The 20688-nt window shown below is 32.5% G+C and overlaps 7 protein-coding genes and 1 long non-coding RNA gene across 9 annotated transcripts; 5 read left to right on the plus strand and 3 right to left on the minus strand.

The window, feature by feature from the left end:
* Positions 1-79: 79 nt before the first annotated feature.
* On the minus strand, positions 80-1480 carry LOC114940419 (uncharacterized). The gene is made up of 2 exons (XM_029315106.2): positions 1155-1480; positions 80-793 (listed from the first exon to the last, which is right to left on the minus strand). The coding sequence occupies exons 1-2, from the start codon at positions 1280-1282 to the stop codon at positions 145-147; spliced, it is 777 nt and encodes a 258-aa protein (XP_029170939.2). The 5' UTR covers positions 1283-1480; the 3' UTR covers positions 80-144.
* A 191-nt stretch (positions 1481-1671) lies between these two features.
* On the plus strand, positions 1672-4214 carry LOC114940418 (type 1 phosphatidylinositol 4,5-bisphosphate 4-phosphatase). Its single transcript, XM_029315105.2, has 6 exons — positions 1672-1967; positions 2099-2274; positions 2359-2568; positions 2664-2804; positions 3035-3089; positions 3163-4214. The coding sequence occupies exons 1-6, from the start codon at positions 1883-1885 to the stop codon at positions 3246-3248; spliced, it is 753 nt and encodes a 250-aa protein (XP_029170938.1). The 5' UTR covers positions 1672-1882; the 3' UTR covers positions 3249-4214.
* Positions 4215-4659: 445 nt separating this feature from the next.
* LOC114940253 (lipid droplet-regulating VLDL assembly factor AUP1-like) lies at positions 4660-6587 on the plus strand. Its single transcript, XM_029314822.2, has 3 exons — positions 4660-4923; positions 5213-6120; positions 6233-6587. The coding sequence occupies exons 1-3, from the start codon at positions 4883-4885 to the stop codon at positions 6463-6465; spliced, it is 1182 nt and encodes a 393-aa protein (XP_029170655.2). The 5' UTR covers positions 4660-4882; the 3' UTR covers positions 6466-6587.
* A 1454-nt stretch (positions 6588-8041) lies between these two features.
* Positions 8042-11007, minus strand: Ssadh (succinic semialdehyde dehydrogenase). Its single transcript, XM_029314748.2, has 2 exons — positions 10659-11007; positions 8042-10082 (listed from the first exon to the last, which is right to left on the minus strand). The coding sequence occupies exon 2, from the start codon at positions 10059-10061 to the stop codon at positions 8538-8540; it is 1524 nt and encodes a 507-aa protein (XP_029170581.1). The 5' UTR covers positions 10062-10082; positions 10659-11007; the 3' UTR covers positions 8042-8537.
* Positions 10654-12595, plus strand: LOC114940216 (peptidyl-prolyl cis-trans isomerase E). The gene is made up of 4 exons (XM_029314751.2): positions 10654-10979; positions 11233-11402; positions 11738-12097; positions 12228-12595. The coding sequence occupies exons 1-4, from the start codon at positions 10946-10948 to the stop codon at positions 12543-12545; spliced, it is 882 nt and encodes a 293-aa protein (XP_029170584.1). The 5' UTR covers positions 10654-10945; the 3' UTR covers positions 12546-12595.
* Positions 12596-13332: 737 nt separating this feature from the next.
* On the plus strand, positions 13333-14765 carry Dhrs4 (Dehydrogenase/reductase 4; the record flags this gene model as incomplete). Its single annotated transcript, XM_085480901.1, is given in 6 exon segments — positions 13333-13442; positions 13580-13757; positions 14003-14032; positions 14035-14232; positions 14344-14474; positions 14536-14765. Coding segments are annotated over 6 exon segments (822 nt in total), but the record flags the coding sequence as incomplete, so codon positions are not given.
* A 122-nt stretch (positions 14766-14887) lies between these two features.
* Positions 14888-20307, plus strand: LOC114940217 (uncharacterized). Its single transcript, XR_003821397.2, has 5 exons — positions 14888-15833; positions 15922-16699; positions 16865-17172; positions 17312-17446; positions 20039-20307. It is a non-coding gene; the product is annotated as an uncharacterized LOC114940217 (long non-coding RNA).
* spz6 (Spaetzle domain-containing protein 6) lies at positions 15107-20641 on the minus strand. Of its 2 annotated transcripts, none has more exons than XM_085480887.1 (7): positions 18040-20641; positions 17579-17695; positions 17357-17467; positions 16962-17078; positions 16395-16673; positions 15934-16219; positions 15107-15794 (listed from the first exon to the last, which is right to left on the minus strand). In XM_085480887.1, exons 1-7 carry the CDS (start codon positions 18255-18257, stop codon positions 15687-15689), a joined length of 1236 nt encoding a protein of 411 aa, XP_085337013.1. In that variant the 5' UTR covers positions 18258-20641; the 3' UTR covers positions 15107-15686. The 2 variants fall into 2 exon arrangements, with proteins under 2 accessions (XP_085337013.1, XP_085337014.1); XM_085480888.1 differs by lacking the exon at positions 18040-20641 and adding an exon at positions 17857-17952 and having other exon boundaries at positions 17579-17699.
* Positions 20642-20688: the final 47 nt, after the last annotated feature.

A 20688-nucleotide genomic window follows, 5' to 3' on the forward strand; every position in this document is an offset into this window, starting at 1 on the left:
TTCTTAATAAAAATTGACAAATTCAGGATTTAAAGGCAAATGAATTATCATTTAAATAAAGTGTAATATAATACCCACATGTATTTACAGAATTTTATATTTATCTGTTTATAAAGTAAAATATACTATATTATCTATAAATATTCAATACAGTTCTGCCAGAAAATTGTGTAAGCTTTTTCTTTTTGTAGACGTTGCTGTACTCTTATCCATGATATTTTTTAATCGTTCAATATTCAGTTTTTTTGATTTTTTAGTGGAAGTGACTAATTTTTTATTACTATTACTTGGTATTACTTTAGGTCTACTTAAAGGCGACTTTGTATACGTCTTACTGGTATCTCCCTTATTCAGTTGCGATACAGGCATACAAGTTGAAATATTCAAACCAGCAGTCTTGTCCTTAGATTTCTTCTTCTTTTTCTTTTTACGGTTACTTTGCGGTATCTCTACCAAAGAATTGTTTACTTCAACTGGTTTTAGTCGGTTTTTCTTTTTGAATGGCAACAAAGTATTTTTAGAACAGACAGAACACTTAATAACCAATTTGTTCATTTCATTATTTATAGATTTCTTTGCCAAAGCAGCACAAACTTTTGGAACCTTCTGGTTTGGATTTTCTTTCATATGTTTTACAATCTTTTCCATTGATTTAGACATTTTTTTACCTCTTACTAACCGAACTTGATGATCTACAGTGCTCCAAAGTGATCCGCAATGCGAGCACATTACTGATGGTCCAAAGTTTTGTTGTGGTAATTCCACTATACTGCTGAGATTTTTACACTTTTGCCTAAAAATATGGACAAAAAATAGTTTAGATATTTTAAATATATATTCTCTACATTCTAATATATATAGTACTACATTCTATTATTAATATAGTATATATAAATGTCATCAATTTATTACATGCGGAATATCTAAATTTATTCTTTAATTGTAGTACAAATTACTAATTATATAATGAATTATTATTGTTAGATTATTAGAGCTACTACTAATTTATTAAAATAATTATATTTTAAAACTTATTGCATAAAATCTTTAATTAATCAATAAATATTGAGACATGCAACAAGCAATTCAGTAACATTTCATAAATTATCTTAAATTAAATAATATTAATATAAAATATGCAATTTAAAAATTACATGTAAAACGTTTGTAACTCCTTAGTTAATGGATCATTGAGCTTTGTCATAAACTGATTAACGTTCCATAAATGCTTAACAGTTTCCGTAAACTGATTAACGTTCTCCAAGTGTTTAACAGTTTCCATGATGATTATTATTGAAGTAAAATTAAAATTTCTTTTTTCCTAGATTTAACTCTCTCGTAATTGGGTTAAAAGCCTGATATAATTCGCTCTTTGCACTATGTTTATAAAAAAATCACACGAGATCAACATCATCATAACCATAATCTCGACGCGCGTGTTCTATCATCATTATGTACTCACAAACACGAATCTCATCTGCAGTGCAGCCAACATGAAGAAAAACGTAAATGACGTTCCGAAACCCATCCGAAATATGACACCGTCCGTCTGGTCCAAAGTCCAAACAACGCATGCATATTTTGATTTGTTCCAATTTCCATTCTTTCTCTTTTCCCTCTCGACTCTCCCTGATACGTCCATCTCGCTTTACGGACGTGCGAAACTCGCGAGCGAGAATGACAGCTCAACAGCAACGAAACGTCAAAACGTGGCGGGGTTTCCTCTCTAGGTTCGCGCGACACCGCGGACGATGCCAGAAGAGTTTCGTATTTTGTCATCCTTGTTATCGATGCACCGGGAGCAGTTCTGTCAAACAATAAGTGCGGAATTGTTGACGAATTGTCGCGGCAGCGAATCGATCACATCGCGTCGTCGTTCGACATGGGAGACGGCAAGGAGGGCGAACGGCAGTCGCTGCTGAAGAACGAGAACGTCACGTACAGCTCGCACGGCAGCGATGCAATCGGTAGGTATCAAAATACGTATTATATACCATGACTGACACACCGCTCCCACGACTCCTTCTCTCGAAGGCGTGCCTTCGTACTTTGCTTTGCCCATGTAGACCTCTTGCTTGAGGATGTCCTCACATTTCAGACGAATCACAGTCTACCGTTTCACCGATCGGCCCGGATGAATTACCCCCGCCCTATCAGTCCGCGACCCAGGGCGGCATGCCGATGGTCACCTGCAGAGTTTGTCAGGCGATGATAGATATTTCCGGCAAGAGGGATCAGCACGTCGTCAAGTGTTGTCAGTGCAACGAGGCCACGGTACGTGTCAAATTAATCAATTGTCTTCCACGTTTGTTCTGCTATGTGTAAATAAATGACGATGGGTTTTTCTTTTTCGTACAGCCTATACGGAATGCTCCACCAGGAAAGAAATACGTACGATGTCCGTGTAATTGTCTGCTAATATGCAAGAGTTCTTCGCAACGTATTGCCTGTCCAAGGCCGAACTGTAAACGTATTATCAATCTGGCTCCAAGTCCTATTACACCACCAGTTTTGTCCATGCCAGGCATGTGCAGGGTAGGCTGTGCACATTGCCATGACACATTCTTGGTAAGCATAAAAATATGCATCGCAGTATATGGATAGAGAAGTAGTTTTTTTCTTTCAATTATTATCTTTCTACCCGGAGATATTTTGTCTTTCAGTTTAACACATTAAATAATGCTCTGGCACGATGTCCACATTGTCGTAAGATATCTTCAGTTGGTCCAGATTTTGCTAGAGGACGAGGGATTATTTTCATTATTGTTGGAATTATAGCCTTAGTAATTGCTATATCAGTAACGGCAAGTATTTAACTTGAATTCTTGTTTGTGTATTAAGTTTTTGCGATATTTATAGTTCGTTCTTATATTTAAGATCGTCTTAAGACCTCGTTCAACCAATCAAGAGATGCTATGCGGCCATTTGATTGGTTGAACGAGGTCTTAAGACGATCTTAAATATAAGAACCAACTGTGAATACCGGCCTTTTGTATCTTCATAATATTAATTTTATCACTATACACAATTACAGGTTGGGACCTACAAATACGTAAAGACGAATGGTGGAATTTATGTTGCTTATGTTGGTAAGTTGATCGTTTCTTAGCTCTGTTATTATTTAAAAATTGTATCCATCTAATTTGAGATAATATGCTTTAGGTGCATTTTTATTGGCACTTTTGTGCTTGGGACGCAGCATTTATTATTGTACAATGAAGATCAGTTTAATAGAGGGTCCTATGTAGTCTTAAAAAAAGAAACTACAATGAGTGAACAATCCCACTGAAGAGATGATTGTCATATAATCTGTTTAGATCAAATGTTTATAGTAACGTGACATCTCAAGTTCGTTTTAAGGCAAAAACGATATAATATATATATATATATATATATATGTGTGTGTATGTATATATATACATATATATGTATGCATATACATATACATACACATACATGGCCATATGTGCATATGCAGACCTGTATTGTTTATAATAATAATGCATGTATACATACATTCTCTTATATAATATGCATACACATATGAACGTGTTCCGTGATCAGAAAGAAAGCGGACGTTTGCGACGTTTTCGTCTGGTAAGATAACGATTGTAGAAAATTTCTCTCGGAAATCTTATTTTATGAAGAATTGATTCTCTGCACTTTTATATACGCAAGCATAGGATCAATTAACCATGGGTTCCGATTTTTAATTTCAATCTACTGACTAGAATACGCTCTATACATAATTATATATACAAGCTTTCTACAATACATCGCGTATCGAATGCACATCAATAAAATCAAAGTGCAAATGTGCTCACAATTCCAAAACATACATATATGTAGTAAGTTTTAAAATCCATACGAATAAGTCTATGCAAAATATGTTTTTAAATTTGTTCTTATATTGTTCTATACACAAGTATCTGTATCGAAAAATTAAAAAAAAAATTGTATTATTTCAAATAAATTTATATAGATCTCTTGACACATGTATGAGAAATTGTGTGAGATACAAGTGTATGCGTGTATATATTAGTTATACCAATATGTTAAAGATATAATGCGATTAGTTATTAATATAAACTCAAATACGAAATTATTACACGAAGAACATTGCACGAAATTTTTAGCTGTCACCAGGTACATATATATATACGAACGTGATTTGGTCAGTTGTGCAAATAAAAATATATTTCTTGTAGTGCTAATTAACGCTTTTTATCATATATATCTTATATAATTTACACATTACTCTCAAATATAATCTCTTCCTCTTCTATAAACGTCTCTCCCTTTACATAAATTCCCTTACAATGAAAAATATGTTATACTTGTTGAAAAAATAAATTTCGTTTTGGTAAAAAATTAAATGTGTATTTTATATAAAGTATATATAAATTTGATGACAAATGTATCAATCGTATAAAAAGCAACTAATAATTATTAAGAATATTATCAAGAATAGAGTAAGAAATGTGTTATAGCATATGTATTATTTTTTATTAATGTCCAATATACTGTCATTTATCAATTAAATTATTAAATTATATTTTTTAACTCATAAATTACATTAAATACTAGGATTCTATAAATGGATCACTAACAACATCACGTTTGAAATTCCCGCCGGAGACATCCTGGAAAACAAAATCCCTAGTATCGTGACACATGGAACAGCTGATTGTAGAAAGTGGCGAAAAGGAAAATCCGCATCAATTAGAAGGTTACTGCTGGAGAAGCATGTAAAAAAAAGGATCAAATAAAAATCGCGTCGTTGTGTTCCTCAGCACGGCTCTTAACGTGACGATTTAAATACCGCAAGGAAATACCGAACGGGAACTGCATCTTCAAATGTAACAGATGTTTGTTGTGAGAGATGTCACAAATTGATATCCAGAATTTATTTAACAAAAGCAGGTAAGACAATCTGTAAATACTATAAATATCAAAACATGGAACCATAATCATTATTATTCAATTGCGATATCTCGTCGAAATGTCGCAAATGTTAATCGAAAAGTGTCAAAAGTGGTTTTTATACGTGAAAGAATATATTATTCTTTTTCGCACATATGTGAATAATCATTGGAAAGCAAGTTTAGACAAAAATAAATAGAAACTAGATTCACTCCTCACTACACAATTGTCATCAAAGTGTTACATACGTTGCATTGAAATATAATCAATTGTGTTGTTATGAATTTAGGTTTCCTAGTGGTTGGCGTCTTCTACTTGTAATATTGTATTCACCAGTGGGTGTTCTACTTGTGTTGCTGCGATTATTCGTAACATTGCAACTTTGGCTTTTTGCATCACTATTACCAGATTGTAATCCTCTTCAAACATTCTTAAATTATGGTATTAGTTTTGCTTTTGGAATCATAGTTAAATTCGATACTGAAAGTGAGCTCAGAGACAAGCAGTCAAGAATAATAATCGCTAATAATGTATCCGTTCTGGATCACTTTGCTATACGTCGAACAACGGAGACGTTAATTCCCAGTGTTTGGGAATTACCTACCGCTCTGAGTAATGCGCTGGGATTGCAGAAAATGGATATGAGCAGCAAAGAAATACTGATTGCCAATATTAAGCAATTTCTTTCCACCTCTACATATAGCGTTGCAATACAACCTGAATTTGGCACAACTAATAGCAAACTTGCTCTATTGAAATTTAATTCTTGGCCGTTTAGCATAGAAACGTCTGTTCAACCGGTCGCCATCAAAGCGTCAAGACCACAATTTGTGCCTGTGCACATTACCTCATTGGCTTCAACATGGTGGACGGAAGTATTTTGGTTTATGTTCATCCCTTATACAGTTTTCACACTCAAGTACCTGAAAATTAGACGAAATTCTGATCATGAAATTCTTGTACGAGAGGTAGAAAAGGATATCGCAGATGCTTTGGGACTTGAAACAAGTTCCCACACTGTATCAGATAAAACAGAATATGAAAAACGTTATCGTATGGAAATAATACTTAGTAACCGTTCTAACAGAAGTGCACCAAATTCACAAGTTATACATAGCATAGAAATACAAAGGATGGTTCGTCAAGTCAGCGAAGTACTTCCATTGGTACCACACAATGTGATTCTCCGAGATCTTTGTACGTATTATACGAAACATGTCTTAATTTAGTTGTATTAATTAATTTCATACAATTATATAGTACAGTTTTTGATGATAAAGCAATTATTTAATTAAATCTGTTATTGCAGTGAAAACTCGGAATGTTGATGTTACAATTGCCAATATTCTTGATGGCATAGTTACTTATACTCCAGAGCCAAATCCACAAACTTCATCCTCTGTAACATCCTCGTCTGGTGGATCTTCAAATTCTGCAAAGGATAAGATATTGGGTACTTCTTCCTTCCAAGAAAAGAAAGCTAAAATGATACAAGAAGCCAGAGAAAGGTATATTAAAAAACACGGACTGACAAATTGCTGACATTCTTATTATTGTTTTATTATGGTTATAACATTGTCATCGACAACATGTATGTAACTTGTTTTATTGTATATGTATTATATTTACTATTACATCATGTGAATATATCTTTATTTCTAAAATATGATTATGTAATTGGAAAAACCTATCCATATTACAATCAGAAGAGGCAACAAAATTGTTGTTTCTGTAATATATTTATCGGTGTATATAATTATCACATAATCATAAAAGAATGGAATATGCACATGCACAGAACAAGGAAGATTGAGACTTTTATATCAGATTATCAATTTATAATAGATAAACAACAGAATGTTATAGGCACATTTTTTATATATTACACAAACTAAAATAAGATATATATGTTTTTATTATTATTATAGAAACATTAAAACTATCATTAGGTTGATTAAATAACAATCAAATAATTCTTAAAGTATAGATCTATTTAGGTATATATATATATATTATTTTCTTCTGTACGAAGCTTTAAATGAGTATGTAGTATCAGTTAATTGCGTATTTAATTATAAAAACGAGAAATTTTTAAAACTTGAGTATAGATGTCGATAGTTAAATTAAAAAATTATGGTAATTGAAGAATATTTCAAAAAAGAAATATAATTTTAAAAAATGAGATGTAACAAATTATATATGTATATATTTTAGTATAATACTTTCTCTCAATCTTCCATGTTATTGCTTTTATGTACTTTAATTTTAAACTTATAGAATTTTTCATCTACTTAATAACATGATTAAAACATATTACATAATTTTCATTGTAGAAAAAATATGTATATGCAGAAAAATGTGTCTTAGATATTTCTTATATATATATTGTACTCCATTTACAAAATTTGGAAGACTTGTTTTGTACTATAATACGTGATATAGGAAATATAAAATTTATAACAGAAAAGATAGAGTATATAGAAAATATAAACAATATTCTTTTATAATTAATATTGCAATCTATAAAAACTTAATATATTATTCTCGCTTATATAATTTTATTTTTAATGTTAAAATATTATACTTATAATGTTAACATTATAGGAAACATATATATATATATATATATATATATATATATAGGAAATATAAAATTATATATATATATATATATATAAATACATACACATACATACACAGACCATTTTAATATCTCCATCCTAAAATTTTTTTTCTTATGCATTCTGTTAAAAAAAGATTTAAGCTAAAGTTATTTTAAATTAAAGATGAAATATTATTAATCTTAATAATAGTATTATTTGATCTTCAAGGACGTTTTCAAAATTATTGTCATTGATTCTAGATAGTGTACTTACTAATTACAACTTTGAAAATTCATAACTATTTAACAAATTAAAATAAAATATTCAAGTAAAAAATTCAGATACAGAAAATATGTATAGTCTTATCGTTTATGTTATATCATGTTATGCAGCTTTTTTATTTTATTATTTGTAAAATAATATTTCGAAAGTCTTAATATTTATATACGTATGTCAAACAAATGTATGATCCTATTTAAAGAAATTATGACGATTTTTAAGACTTTAACATAGTATTTAAGATCAAATTAATATTATCGTTATATTTTTCCTTCAATATTTATCTTTATATAATGCATAAAAAAATTTTGGAGCGCGGACGTTAAAATGGTCTACTCTATAATAAAGTTTATATATTTTAATAAGCGTATGTAACACTAATTTAATAAAGCTACTTGACTTTAAATTAATTTACATAAAAGTAGAATAAATTATATCGTTTCTAATGTTTATTATAAAATCTCGCAGCAAACTATAGCGGAAAAACATGCTTAAAGCATCAATAGACCTAAAGATAATAGGAACACTATATGAATAAATATATAGTTATACAGAAATCCTATAAAATTTTTAGAAGATGTAAAATGTTTGTTTTCTTTCGCTGTTATGCAGGCAATATAATTAAATTACGTAGCTTATTATTGTCTATCATTAAATTAGAGTATCCATTATTGAATAATCAAATGATTGCTATTCCAAATGCAAATTATATTGCTAACTTTGCTTGCATAATCAGCGCTTGAGATTGCCGATACACACATATTTGATATCGAGGAAATCTTCGACCCCGTGCTTGGAACCTTCCCTTCCTAAACCAGATTCCTTCACCCCACCGAAGGCAGCCTCCGCGCATGAAATTAATCCTTCATTGACGCCTACCATCCCAACTTCGAGTTTACGCGCGACTCTAAATATCTGCGATATGTCCTGGGAGAAAAAGTATCCGGCTAAACCGACCGGCGTATCATTGGCTTGCCTTAATACATCCTCCTCACTGCTAAACTTATTAATCACGGCTACGGGTCCGAAGATTTCCTTATTGTATATTTGCATGTCCTTAGTCACGTTGGTCAAGAGGGTAGGCGCATAAAACAAGGGACCAAGATCCGGTAATGAACGACCACCGCAGTGTACCTTGGCACCCTTCTGGACCGCATCTTCCACCAGACCGCTCACCATATCCAATTGACTCTTCTTGATAAGCGGCCCGTGAGTGACACCCTCTTTGCTACCATCTCCCAGCTTAATGTCTTGCTTGATCCTCGCTACGAATTTCTCGACAAACTCGTCGAAGATATCGTCCTCCACGAAGAATCTGTTCGCCGAGACGCACGTTTGACCGGTATTGCGGAATTTGCTGGCTATAGCGCTATTTACAGCCAGGTCGACGTCCACAGTTTTGAAGACGATGTACGGTGCGTTGCCGCCCAGCTCCAGGCCAAGTCGCTTCATGGTTGAGGCGCATTGCTTGTACAGGATCTTTCCCACGGCTGTGGAACCGGTGAACGACAGCACCCTTATTTTAGGATTCTCGCACAGCTCCTTGCCAACAGCGGCGGAATTCGTCACGCTCGTGGTGAGCACGTTCAGAATTCCCGGGGGGAAGCCAGCCTGTTCCGCAAGATCTGCTAGTGCCAGTGCCGTCAATGGAGTGTCCTCGGATGGTTTCACGACACACGTGCAGCCAGCAGCAAGAGCAGCGCCCGCTTTCCTGGTAATCATAGCGTGTGGAAAGTTCCATGGTGTAATTAATGCAGCTACACCCGCTGGTTGTCTTAATAGAAACAATTCTCTGTTCGCTACAGGAGATTGCAAGACTTCACCCTCTATCCTTCTAGCTTCTTCCGCAAACCACTCGACGAAGGCATTTCCATACTTGATCTCCATTCTAGACTCAGAGAGGGACTTCCCATTCTCCTTGGTCAATATATGTGCAAGATCCTCCGAATGTTTAACCATCAGATTGTACCAATTTCTAAGCAAGTCACTCCTTTCCTTGGCTGTGGTTATACTGAACGATTCGAAAGCTTTGGCAGCAGCGTCTATGGCTACTTGAGCATCAGCAATATTCATATCAGGAACATGAGAGATGATAGTATTGTCAACCGGATTGCAAACAGGAAATGTCTGCTTACTACTGGCACTTATCCATTTCCCATTGACATATGCATTGTCTCTCAGAAGATGTATCGCTCTACAGTTCAAAGGCACATGATGAGATAGACAAGCTTGCAACAACCTTGTCCTAACAAACATTTTCTCGCAATTAGATGAATCCTGCAAAGAATAGAAAATAGATAAATAAACTGAAATAATTCAACTCAGTTATATCATAGTAAGTGTTATTACGCTTACAATTTATAAATTTTCTATCTGTCTGATGATAACTGATAACTTATACAGGGTGTCCCAAACCTTACCGTCTGTTTATGGGAGACTTCTATATAAATAAGACGATTTTTCCTCTGCGAAAATGTCGAAGATCATCATTTTTTTAATATTCCCAATTTTTTAAATCATATATCTTTGTAACTAAGCCTTAAATTTAAATCCTGTTAAAGTAAACTTTACCTGAAATTAACTAAAAAATGTAATTTTGTTAACAATTTATTTTCACAAACTTAGTTTACAAAAAAGCTGTTATTTTGATGTCTGGACATTTTCACTGAAAAAAAATCGTCTTTAATTCTGGGACACCCTGTATAATTAATTGCTTACTTTTTTTTACGATACGTATTTATGATACGTGTATAAAATGCAATTTAATCACAAATTCATATCTTTCATAAGATGAATGATTTGCTTTATTGAATACAAGCTGCAACAATGATATTAATAGAACCTAACACTTACAGATTCCGGAGAGACGGATTTATTAATCGGATGATTTGCGCGTCGTCAGCTGATCGACGTCCCGGCACCGGTCGCTTGACGTTACCAATTGGAGGGTTGCGATTGACGGAACGAACTTATATAAGCGACGTGATAACTTCGCATCTCGTGTACTCGGATTAATCAAATGCTCAGTTCGTCGTTGCCGGCGCGTCGGCGTCCTTCAGTCAACACATACACGCTTCGTTATCGGAGGCTGATTGTTCAAGTTATATCAAAATCGATTTAAACAACAGAGTCATCGCATCATGAGCGGCAACACAAAACGAACCATTTACGTAGGCATGTATGGATTAATAATCGAGAAATTTCACCGGTAACTTCTTTTATGATGCATGACAACGTGACTTAACCTCCAATTTTAAATGCAGAGTTTATTCGTACATTTTTTAAAAATAATTTGTCTAAAATATATTATGAGAAACTGTTAATTGCACTCGACACAAATTTTGTATTAATTGTAATTGTATTGTATTAATTGTAATTGTTGTAATTGTGCTATTATTTTTTAATCTAATTTTTAAATCTTTTTTAGGTGGTCTGGCCGAGGAAGTCGACGAAAAGGTACTGCACGCAGCATTTATACCCTTTGGAGAAATTGTTGATGTCCAAATACCATTGGATTATGAGTCTGAAAAGCATAGAGGATTTGCATTTATTGAATTCGAAATGGCAGAAGATGCAGCTGCAGCTATAGATAATATGGTATATTTTAAAATAATATATATATAATTGCGAGTTATTTTGAAAGAATAACTTAATGTTCAAGACTTAATGTTCGTAAATTGGCATAAATAGTTAATTTCGTGAACATTAATTGATTATTTTGAAATATAGCTTTTAAAATTATTTCATAAAATTTATTTATAGTAAATTATTTAAAAGATAAATAGGGGATAAATGCATTAATACTATTTTTATTTAAATTTGATTGATATTTTTCTTATCTAATCTAATCTTAAATATATACATGAACAAGGTGACATCTTATTTATGTTTATCTTACGATAAGCCATTATAAATAATCTGTTGATTAATAGAATGACTCGGAATTATTTGGCCGAACAATAAGGGTAAATATTGCTAAGCCACAAAAGATAAAAGAAGGCTCATCGAAACCTGTATGGGCGGACGATGCTTGGTTACAAGAACACGCAGGCGAGACACTGAAAAATGATGATAATACAAAGACAAATGATGTTACGCAACCAAAAAAAGCAAAGCAGAATCCCCAAGTTTATTTTGACATAAGTATAGGAAAGCAAGAAGTAGGTAGAATTATCATGATGTTACGAGCAGACATTGCACCAAAGACTGCAGAAAACTTTCGAGCTCTTTGCACACACGAGAAAGGATATGGATATCAGGGTAGCACCTTTCACAGAATTATTCCAGACTTTGTATCCTTAAATATTGTTTTTAAAAATGTATTTGTCTTGAATAATTTCGCGTTGTCTTAATTTTAAACCCTTAATACAAGTATAAAATTAATTAATTAATTCTATAAAATTCTTAATACAAGGATAACAGATGTGTCAAGGAGGTGATTTTACGAATCACAATGGTACAGGTGGTAAGTCGATTTATGGCAATAAATTCGACGACGAAAATTTTGAACTCAAACACACAGGACCAGGAACCATATCAATGGCAAATTCCGGGCCAAACACAAATGGGTCGCAATTTTTCTTGTGTACAGCCAGGACGGATTGGTTGGATGGGAAGCATGTCGTCTTTGGGCATATCCTTAGTGGATTAGATGTCCTTAAAAAGGTTGAAAAATGTGGAACAAAAGCAGGTACACCAACGCAAAAAGTTGTTATAACTGCTTGTGGAGAATTAGTATAACTATTTTTATGTGTATCAAATATTTTATAATAAATTATGACTTGTATAAACGATTCACAAAATTATTGCACACGTACACATTTACAATTTTCAACTACATACGTCAGATTAATTCCATAAATATGAAATAGATATTTCTATTATTTCTTCCAAAGATATATGTACGTATATATCTAAATTTCTTATTTTTAACAGCTTAAACAAAAAAAAAATATTCTTAATATTTTTAATTGCGCAACATTTCAATATACATCGTCAAGATTATTTGCCAATATGAGATAAAAATAGATAAAATACACAGAAGAGTTAAAAATGAAGAGATCTGCAAAAGTTCATTGAACTGAGAAACCCCTGCCCCCATACTTCCATTCATACAATTATTAACATTTGTCATAATTTCTTCTGATATATATAATTATATAACGTATGATACAATGAACATGTATTTATATCAAAATCTCTGAGTAGAATCTTTGTGTTTATTTTTGTTATTTCATTTTCTTTAAATTAAGGTAATATATAGAAAAGGAAACAAAATGTACTCATGAACAAAAGCTTAAGGAAAGAGACTGCATTTACACATATAATATATAAGTTTTATGGAAAGCAAAATTTTTTCTCTAATTTTCTATTTTATACAAAATATGAAGAGAAAAGATACCAGGTATACAAATATTGCTATGTTATTGACATCACAAATATATAAATATCAGAAACTGAAAAAGTGAGTGAATAAATTTATCACGAAAGACAGTGTTTCGCATTCTCTTCATGATCTCATGTGCTTTAATTTTTAATTAATCAAAGTGTCCTAAGATTCAGCACTAATATAACTTCTCCTGTAAAATGCAACTGATTAGAAGAAAGAGTCGTGATCGTAACAGCATCGACAGATGGGTAATATAAGAAATTAATACTTGTTATTCGAAAATTTCAGATGATATGTTTCGAAATTACTTTTCCATTCATGAGGCTTTATTAGCTATACAATATTTTGAACATTTATGCTTAGATTATGTTTTGAATTTCCACAGAATTGAACTTTCCATAGGGAAACGCTTAGCACAGAAAGGCGCTAAAGTGATGATTAGTAGTCATAAAGAATCGAATGTGAAGAATGCTGTAGAAAAACTTCGATCCGAAGGATTACAAGTTTCAGGTGTTGTTTGCCACGTGGGGAAGGCAGAAGATAGGAAAAATCTCTTTGAAAAAGTAAACAATAAATACAATTGAACTCTCTTCCTCTCTTTTCTTTTCTCTCATATTTACTTCCTTTGTTTTCTCATCTTTCTTTTTTCTTTCCCTGCCCATCTCTTTTCTTTTTCTTACTCTTTGAGAAATTTACATCTGAATCTGTTTAATATAATGCGTTTTTCTTTAATTATACAGGATATTATATCTAAATTTCATCATTATCAATGTATTGAAAAATAATATAAATTAATTAAAAATTACAGACGAAAGTGAAATTTGGAGATTTAGATATTTATTGGTATCTAATACAGCTCTTAACCCAGCCAATGGCAAGATATTAAATAACACTGCAGAAGTATGGGATAAAAATTTTGATGTCAACATTAAATCTCCATTTTTGCTCATGAAGGAGTCTCTGTCACTTCTTAAATGTAGTAAATTGTCGCCTTCCATTATTACTATATCTTCAAATGTTGCATATCAATATTATAAAGTAAGTCTATTTTTTTTATTTTGATTTCTATTTGTACTCTGATCTTATTTATTACTAAAATAGACATTATAATTCTTTATAATAATTTATGTTTTCTACCTTTTTTTCAAGTTCCTTGGTATATATTCAATTAGCAAGGCTGCATTATTGAGTCTGACTAAAATAACTGCAATGAAACTTGCATTTAACGGGATTTGTGTAAACTGTGCATCAGGGATAATAAAGACAAAATTTTCAAAAACAGGTACCTTGCCATTTTCATCGTTTTAGCGATAAATCTTTTATGAAATTTTCACGTTTTTAGTTGTATAACTTGCAGGAAGCATACGATTATTCTACGTCATTTATTAGTATGAAAAAATTCGGAATGTCAGATGAGATCGCGAATGTAGCCGCCTTTTTAGCAAGTGATAATGCTTCTTACATTACTGCTGGTGAAACCATAGCAGCATGTGGTGGAATGTGTTCAAGACTCTAAATTCATTTTACATTAACATTTCATACATTTTTATAATGCCTTCAGCTTTGTTCAATGACTCTAAAAAATTCTATTCTCTTTTAAATATATTTTATTATATATAATATTAAAAATATTTGAAAGTAAATATTTGAAAATAAAATATTAAAAATTTTCTTTATTGTACACAAGAGACAGAGACTAGTATTAATGTATATTTTGCAAAGATAAAATATATATAAATAATAAATAAAATGTATATATACACATTGAAAGAGAAAATGCAACCAGTATCTATGTTATAAGAAATAGTTTGATTAATAAGCAATGTAGAGAATTTAACAATGTAGATTTCACAATTGTGTGTGTGAAACTATCATTTTTCTCATTTTTATATTTAAAAATAATACTTCCACGTATCACAATGCTCTCTTATTTATTTTTTACATCGTATTACATTGTATTCAAATAATACATATATCCAAATAATAATATATGATTATTCTAATTAATAAAACGTGTTGGATCTTTCGTATGGCTACACTCGGAATCGATGTATATCCGTTTATTATATTATCGATACTCCTACATTAAGGGCACACGCACACACACACACACACACATATATATATATATATATATATATATATATATATATATAATATGCATGTATGTATATATGTATGTATATGTGTATATATTCACATACGCACTTTGTGTTTTCGTTCACTTTAAATTATGATAATACTACAAATTATCGCGCTTACAAACTAGTATTGGGTAATTATCGACCTATAGCGCATATAAAAATGTATGAATAAATTAAAATTTCGTATAAATAGATAAACCCGTCAATGTTTGTGGCTCTGCGCGATATTTATTCGAACGATTCGGATGAGAGAGAAAGAATGTCGCTTCGGCTTCGTACGGTGATTGAAATAATCACTTGATGAAGTAAAACCTTTTCGAGATGTATGTCACCAGGATGTGAAACTCATCATAATTCGATGTTGGAACTGCTACGACGGACGTATCGGTTGAAGTAATCCGGTCGCCAACACTTGCAGCTACCTGGTACGAGGAACCAATCGTAATACAATCGTACCTGAAAGGAAAAATAATATATAAAGATATAAGAATAATCGTAAGTCAATCAATTAACATTTTAAGGAAAAAAAAAATAAAAACTATAGCTCAGACAAAAATTTTGAAAACAATTTTGTGTTTTGCAGAAAAGATCCTACTTGGAAGCAACCCATTTCGTCGACACCGTCGCAGTGATGTTGCTGAGAGCCACCATTGTTACGCGCCTCTCCCGTGCTCGCCCGTTTCTGCAAATATTGCTGATAATTTTGGAAGTCGTGGACTGGCGGCGGTGATCCAGCGACGGGATCCCGGGTACCGGATCCGATACCAACCGCTTGATTTTCCTCCAAGAACGTGTCCGGATAAAATATCTCGGCCACCAACAGGCTCGTCCATCTCGGTGACGACAAGCATCCACCGTCCAGGTAATGGCATCTCGATTGCCTGCAACATCAGTCAGGAGGATCTTGAAAATACTTGAAATGATTTCAAGGGGGTCTACTAAAAGTAATGAATGGCCAGTTAGGTCGAAATTTCAATAAATTTGTATGGTTTTACTCATCACAGGCGACTTTATTAATTTTATCGTTAGTCTACTAAAAGTGTTTCGATATCTTACATGCATCTGGTGAGCTCGATAGTCTGTGTGAAGTATCCCTCGTAAGGTATCTGCACCACGTATCTCCAAACACCCTGATAATTCTTGGCGAAGACGGGAGTCGCATATTCGACCTTGGCCGGACACGGCGTCGGCGGACCCGTATATTCCGTTTTCTCTTGTGAAGGTACACGTTCCCCTCGTCGATACTCGGATGTCGAAGGTTCGTCCCGACGTTCGATAACTGATGCTGATGACGAGATCGGCTCACCTTGGATCGCTTTGTACAACATGCACACTCTGTTCGTGTAACATGTGTATGTAAGGTGAAGAGAGAACACAATATTATATATAATCATATTTTGATCAAGTATATGTAATCATATTAATTATATATTATTAATCATATTAATTTTATATATTATTATATATACAATAAATAAGAACTCTGTGTCTTCCAAAGATATTTTCTAATCGACTTTTTCTTACAGAAAATATCGAGGAAGAGATCATTAATTACTACAAGAGTATGCAGTCTTCATACAGAACTTGTTGAGATAGATTCTTGAAACAGTGAGATATACTTACACTCCGCCACCGTTTTCGCAAAACTTGCGACCGTTTCGATTAGTATCCGTAATTAAAGCCGAATTCGGATTAGACCTTTTGCTTCTACTGTGTGTTTCTTCTTCGTCTGTATCAACACTACAAAAAGAGAATTTTCACTGATTTGATACATCGAATTGATGTATTCAATTTGCGGCTAAAGCAAAAATTGTCGAGCACCAGTTTAACATAGGTATTTATTTTCACAACAAATATATCGATATCGATATTATGTACATGCATTTGTATATTAAATAATCAAATTTTAGCTATGTACTTTTTTGAAGAATTAAAAGTATGAAAAGACAACAAATATGAATTTAATTTTTTAGCTACATTCGACGCATCTTATACTGAAGATATCTCGGACTACTTACGAATTTTGCGACAACGAATGCACTTTGGCGACCTTCGGCAGTGAGTCATCAGCCTTGAGGATCGGCAACGCCTTGCTGAGGAATTTCAGGGTATGATTCTTTATAAGCGCGCTGCAAATAAAAATTATTAGAAATGGTCATTTTTAATAAGATCATTTAATGATACGCGGGAATCTCTCTATATTAAGTATCCTATGTTTACTTGACTTCTTTCTCACTTACAAAGGATACGATGAGCCGTTCACATATTGATTCATTGGATTCCGCGGAATGTAGCCCTTGTTCAGATCACCGCAAATATTATGTATTGAAACAAATCCCTTTCCTTGTTTATCCTTGCTACCTAAAAGTCAGGGCAAGTGGCAGCAATAATTGAAAATCCTTGTTGCAATTTAATCTTCGAGAAAATGCACAAATTAATTTCTTTTTTATTTAATGTCTAATGCAATCACTTTGCTACGACAAAAATGTAAAAATTAAAAGAGATATAAATGAATTACCGGCAATTGTCTTTGATGCAGAATTTTTATCTGAGATATAAATAAAATTTTATTCTCGCGTATATAAGCGTTTTTCTCCACGTCCGATACAATTAAAAATATGTCTACATTTTCAAAAGCAACAAATATATTTACATCTTTTTATAGAAATATAACTCTATTTATATAGTCCGTATTCCGGACCTACCGTAACATTCTTTATCGCTATCGATGTAAGGCGGTGGTCGAACTCTGGGTGGTTCCGCATTCGGTGATTCGACAAACGCGTAATATCCCTCTGGGGGCTCATCTTCTCCTTTAATGGATTCGTTGTCGTTAGTGGTAGTCGGCTTAGTATTTTTCGACTTGTCGTGTTCTTCGGACGCATAGACCGCATAGGACGATACGCACAAGAGTATCATCTAATAATAATCATATTTTTATGAGAGGAAATATATTTATATTACATAATTACATATATTACATAATTATACATACATATATATATATGTGTGTGTGTGTGTGTGTGTGTTTAATCTTTTGTTTTTGTCAGAGTATAAGTCTACATTTGATTTTTTAATTGCAGTTTTTCTCCGTCTTCTCAACAAGATTTCTCTAGACGTGCTCCTGCGGTATAATAATAACGGCTAACAAGTTATTACGTTGGCGCGATTACGAGAGAGGTATTCCCTCGTAGTTACCGAGGTATGCGTTGGATGCTAACGGTACACGGTCCATGGTCGGCGCTTCTCGTGCTCCGGGCTGTTCAGCCTATTTTATAACACGCGTGCTACTCGATCGTTGCCCTACTAACCGGTGCATTATACCGTTCCACTGATAATAATCACACTTTGCTTAAGGGCTGATAAGTCGAAAAAAGGAAAGAATGATGCTTTTATTATTATTATATTTTATTGATATTATTATTTTTTTTCGAAGCGTCCTGAGTGCAGTTCCTGAAGTAGTTTACATGCTTTACAATATATATTCTGTATGAATTTAATTTTATTAATTCTTCGAAAATATAGAAAAAAATCCTACGCAATAATTGTCATTTTTTTTATTTTGAAAAAACAGAAAAAGGAAAAGTTCAAGTGTCTATATATATTTCAAAATGATAAGCTAGTCGAAAACAGTTTTGTATATCAACACATTCAATGATGTCTCATCTTCATTGATAGCTTTTTCAACTTGAATTCTATTGATTTTAAATTGAAATTTAATATTAAAATTAACTTAAAAAAACATCGCAGAATGTTTTGCGCAACTTTATTCAGCTGCACCGATCGCCATAGATATACTTTATCTCCAATCTACTCGATGTACATAGTAAAACCGTGATTATCAATTAGTGACTCTTCATTAGACGCAGCTTGATGGGACTTGAGGAATTTTTAAATGTAGGAATTCTTTCCGCGTCGCCCGAGCAAGGTGGATGTTCGTCCTACTTTCTTGCAGTAGATTCGAGCGTTAGGAAGTTACGATACAGTTACGAGGACAATGACGTCTCCGAACCGGTATCGACAGAAACGGTAGACTTGATTCTCATTTAGCGGGGCATAGCCGATGATAGCATACGGATACCTGACATTGTTTTCAAAAAAAGCATACAATTCAAAAATTATAATTTTTGTAATGTTGCTACAGATTAATTTTTTATTCAGTTCTGTCACTTTTAAAATATTTTAATATTTTACTTTCTTAGTAAATCCGTATTTAAAGTCTCGTTAAAGATTTTTCTCTTAGAAGAAATATTTCTTTCAGAAGAACTTTTATTTGATCGCTTATTCTGAATTTCTTATAAACTACTTTTATACATAGAACATAGTTCTTCTTTTTATTTGATTTAATTTTCTATTTTATCAATTTGAAGTTTAAATATACTTTATCAGGAATAGAGAGACTTCTAACTTTACATGCGATAAATTTTATATAACTGTATAAATAGAGATCAAAAGCTTTATTTTGTTTAGAGAATGTTTCTATTAACATTTAAAGTTTTCTTTCTATTTTACTCTTTAAATAAAAAATATGTATATAGATGTTAGAAAATTACAAATAAAACAACGTCTCACGTGTTAAATTTTTACTAAGAAAATATTAGCTTTAAATTAGTTAAAACATTCGCGAATTACAGAAGACGCAAAGAAATTGGAGCAATTCATACAATTCATTTGATCATAAATTTTTAAATATGTTGCAGTCGTAAAAAATAAGTTGTCAAGGAGAAAAAGGACTTACGACAAACGTGCGAAATTCCATGGTGCGTTAAGTCCAGGATGAAGGATAAGGAAGAGATAGAAACGTCCTCTCCGCGATTTGTCAAGTTCTTCTCGACACTGACTCACGCGAGAGCCACGGTTAAGTCTACGTATCAGCCAACGGTTATAGCAAAACTGAATTTCTCGTCACCCGCACCGCGCTCGAGGAAACCAAGCCACTCACCTTCACCTCGGCCGTGTACTTGACCGTCGTGCGGTGGAAAAACGCGCGAAGGTATCGAACTTCAGCTCTGATTAAATATTAAAGTTGAATATTAATGATTTCCTTTTTTTTGTTTTGTTAAATTTGAATAATCTTTAATGATCACTTGCTGCGTTTCAACAAAATTTATCAAGTTACAAATATAAAATTAAAAATATTTTACTAAAGAATAAAAATCATATGTTATTTTTTCAATAATTGATATTATATTATTTTTAATTAATTTTTTAAAAATATATTCTATTCTCTTAATTATGATTTTTAATTGCTACAATATACTGTGATTTTAATAACTTTAATATGTTTAAAATTGATAATCACTTTGGAAGACACGCAAGTTATTCAAGACATTATGCGAAGTTAATAAAG

Source organism: Nylanderia fulva, unplaced genomic scaffold (genome assembly GCF_048542155.1).
Source record: "Nylanderia fulva isolate GAGA-0341 unplaced genomic scaffold, ASM4854215v1 Scaffold16, whole genome shotgun sequence".
Taxonomy (NCBI): Eukaryota; Metazoa; Arthropoda; class Insecta; order Hymenoptera; family Formicidae; genus Nylanderia; species Nylanderia fulva.